We start from the raw sequence: 2,500 nt of genomic DNA on the forward strand, positions 1-2,500 counted from the left end.
AACAGCAAGACCGACCGGGTTGAGTGTTTGTACGATGAAATTGTGCCTGACGTGATGTGCACGGTGAATCCACTCGAGCGTTCCGATGTGCCATTCTTTCTGCCTCCCGCCTGCTTCAGCCGCTCGGAAACCGTGAATTCGAATATGCTCCGGCAGAAGAAACCTACTGATTCCGATGCAACGCAGGGTCGCAAACAACGACCGTTGAAGCAAAAGTATGGCATCTATCATCCGTTCACACTGGGCGACCCGATACCGTCGGAATCGAACAAAATGTACCAGGAGATGCTGGCCACCCGCATGATCCCGAAGAAGTGTATCGAAGACATTAAAGCTGCTTTCGATGCGCGACCGATATGGACCAAGAATGCACTGAGGAGCATAAATCGGTTCAACATGACAAACGAGACGATCAGCACCATACTGCCGTCCGTCGGGTTCTACTACGTTAACGGGCCTTGGCGTGGGACCTGGGTACGGTACGGCTACGATCCCCGGAAGCACTTTGAAGCTAGAATGTACCAGCTGCTTGATTTTCGCGTCCGATCGATCGATGCGCTGCACGAATCGATCGGCGTGAAACGGCGTGTGACGGGCAAGCGGAACTATCGTATCGGGGGGACAACGAAAACCGCCTCAAACAAAGACGGTCCCCGCCACTCGTATAGCATCTTTACGGAGGACACCATACCGCAGTATCGCATTATATTCTACCAGTATTGTGATATACATTTGAAGAAGATCAAGGAAATGCTGAACAAAGTGCCCTCTCCCATGAGCGGCACGGTGTGTGACGAACGCAACGGTTGGCTGCCGAACCGCTTCGATGATCAGTGTCGCAACATACTGATGGAAGTCGTGCTGAACAATATTCGAAACCTACGAAAATCGAATCCGGAGGAGTATGAGGAGATGGAATCCGGATCCGAGGAAGGCGAGGGTATGCTAGAAGACGAGTTTGACGAGGACGAAGAAGAACCAGTCTCAGATGAGGGTTCGGTATCGGGAGATGAGCTGCTGTAGGTGTAATAAACATTCAAATGAGGATGTGATCAGACAGTCGAACAATATATTGTTGACAGAATCTTAATGAATGCCCCCTGATCGAAGGCATTACTATCATCACCACCATCTACCATGTCATTATCGAGTTGGTACACTAATAAATCCAAAAACACACCAAAAAAGGAATTACAGAAAGGTGACACAAATTCATTATTAATCTCCTATGAGACCATCTTCCAAAGCATCGGTCCATAACCTTTTTGCCATGAACTGTACCGTCTAGGCTTCTTTCTTTGTGTCCGACTTGTGTCGCTGTCGAAATGCAAGAAGTTTTTTAGCTGAATTATTCAACGCGGGAAAAGAAACACGTGGCGCACAGGACCCCGAGTCCGAGATACGAAGAGCGCGAATGGGCCACATGGACACAGATGGTGTATCCAACAATATATATGATTAAGTAAAAGAAACCGATTATGCCTTAGATGTTACTTCGCGACTGTGCTGATAATTTGTTATTTGCGAGCTTATGCGGCCAACTATTCAATTAGCACATTTGCTTGTTGTCCTAGCAAGAGATTCCACGACGTAATGTTCGATAAATTATTGTTAAGATTTGAGCTACTCCCAATCTACAAGGACTATTCCAATAATTTTATTAGGCAATAGCGATACTAAATGCTAAACCGTAGAGTAGAGAAATTTTCTAATGCAAAACTGTTGGGTAAATTATCAGTAGGCCATTGAACTGGGGGTCGAGATACTATTAAAGTGTCACCTTGCTCCCTTTATCGTTTAACAGCAGGAGGATTTAAACTGCCTGCTGTTTAAATTCTGGGTCAAAAAATGTACTTGATTAATAAGCTATAATGTCTTGTGACTTTTTCCCAAATTGATAGTGTGCCCCCACGCTTTTGCTTTACATGTGACATCTGACGAACCCGCATGTGGTTCCGCAGGACTGTGGGGGAAACAACAAGAAATCATACTCAAAACCGATGTACCGTGGTACTGCCAGTTGACAAGATTCCCTGATGTAATTAGTCCGACGAACATTCGATTCGATCGCCATTGGAAATCGTTTTAGAAACGGCTATTAGAACCCCGGCGACAGCATGCCATCGTTTTAGGGAGTGATATGATGGGCTAGGGGTGTTGAAAAGTGTCATTAGACACAATCGATTCGACAGAGCGGAGGACGAGCTACGAACGGACGGAAGGACGCAGGATAGACACGGTTTTGAGCCAGCTGGTGCGGTTCCAGGATTCGAAATAATTTATGGAATTTTCAAGAATATTCGAGGAAATGAAGATACTAGTATTACAAGGCTGAGTGGGCTCGTCCGGACGTCCTCCAAGTCACACATCTTCTAATGTCCTTTTCACAATTCGATAGTCAAACAAACATCTGTGTGCATGATGCATATTTGATAGGATTTTCAACTAACAAACTAACAAAGTTCTTGTCGATATCTTTGGGATGCTCTTTTTTAAACAG

The 2,500-nt window shown here is 45.5% G+C and overlaps 1 protein-coding gene across 1 annotated transcript in view; it reads left to right on the forward strand.

Moving 5' to 3' along the window:
* LOC126569162 (general transcription factor 3C polypeptide 5) overlaps positions 1-1,215 on the forward strand; it is a 1,673-nt gene extending 458 nt beyond the window's left edge. Inside the window, exon 2 of the mRNA XM_050226083.1 lies at positions 1-1,215. This exon is cut by the window's left edge and continues 237 nt beyond it. Within this exon, the coding sequence (XP_050082040.1) occupies positions 1-1,023 (1,023 nt within the window). The 3' untranslated portion in view covers positions 1,024-1,215.
* The last annotated feature ends 1,285 nt before the right edge of the window (positions 1,216-2,500 follow it).

Source organism: Anopheles aquasalis, chromosome 2 (assembly GCF_943734665.1).
Source record: "Anopheles aquasalis chromosome 2, idAnoAquaMG_Q_19, whole genome shotgun sequence".
Classification (NCBI taxonomy): Eukaryota; Metazoa; Arthropoda; class Insecta; order Diptera; family Culicidae; genus Anopheles; species Anopheles aquasalis.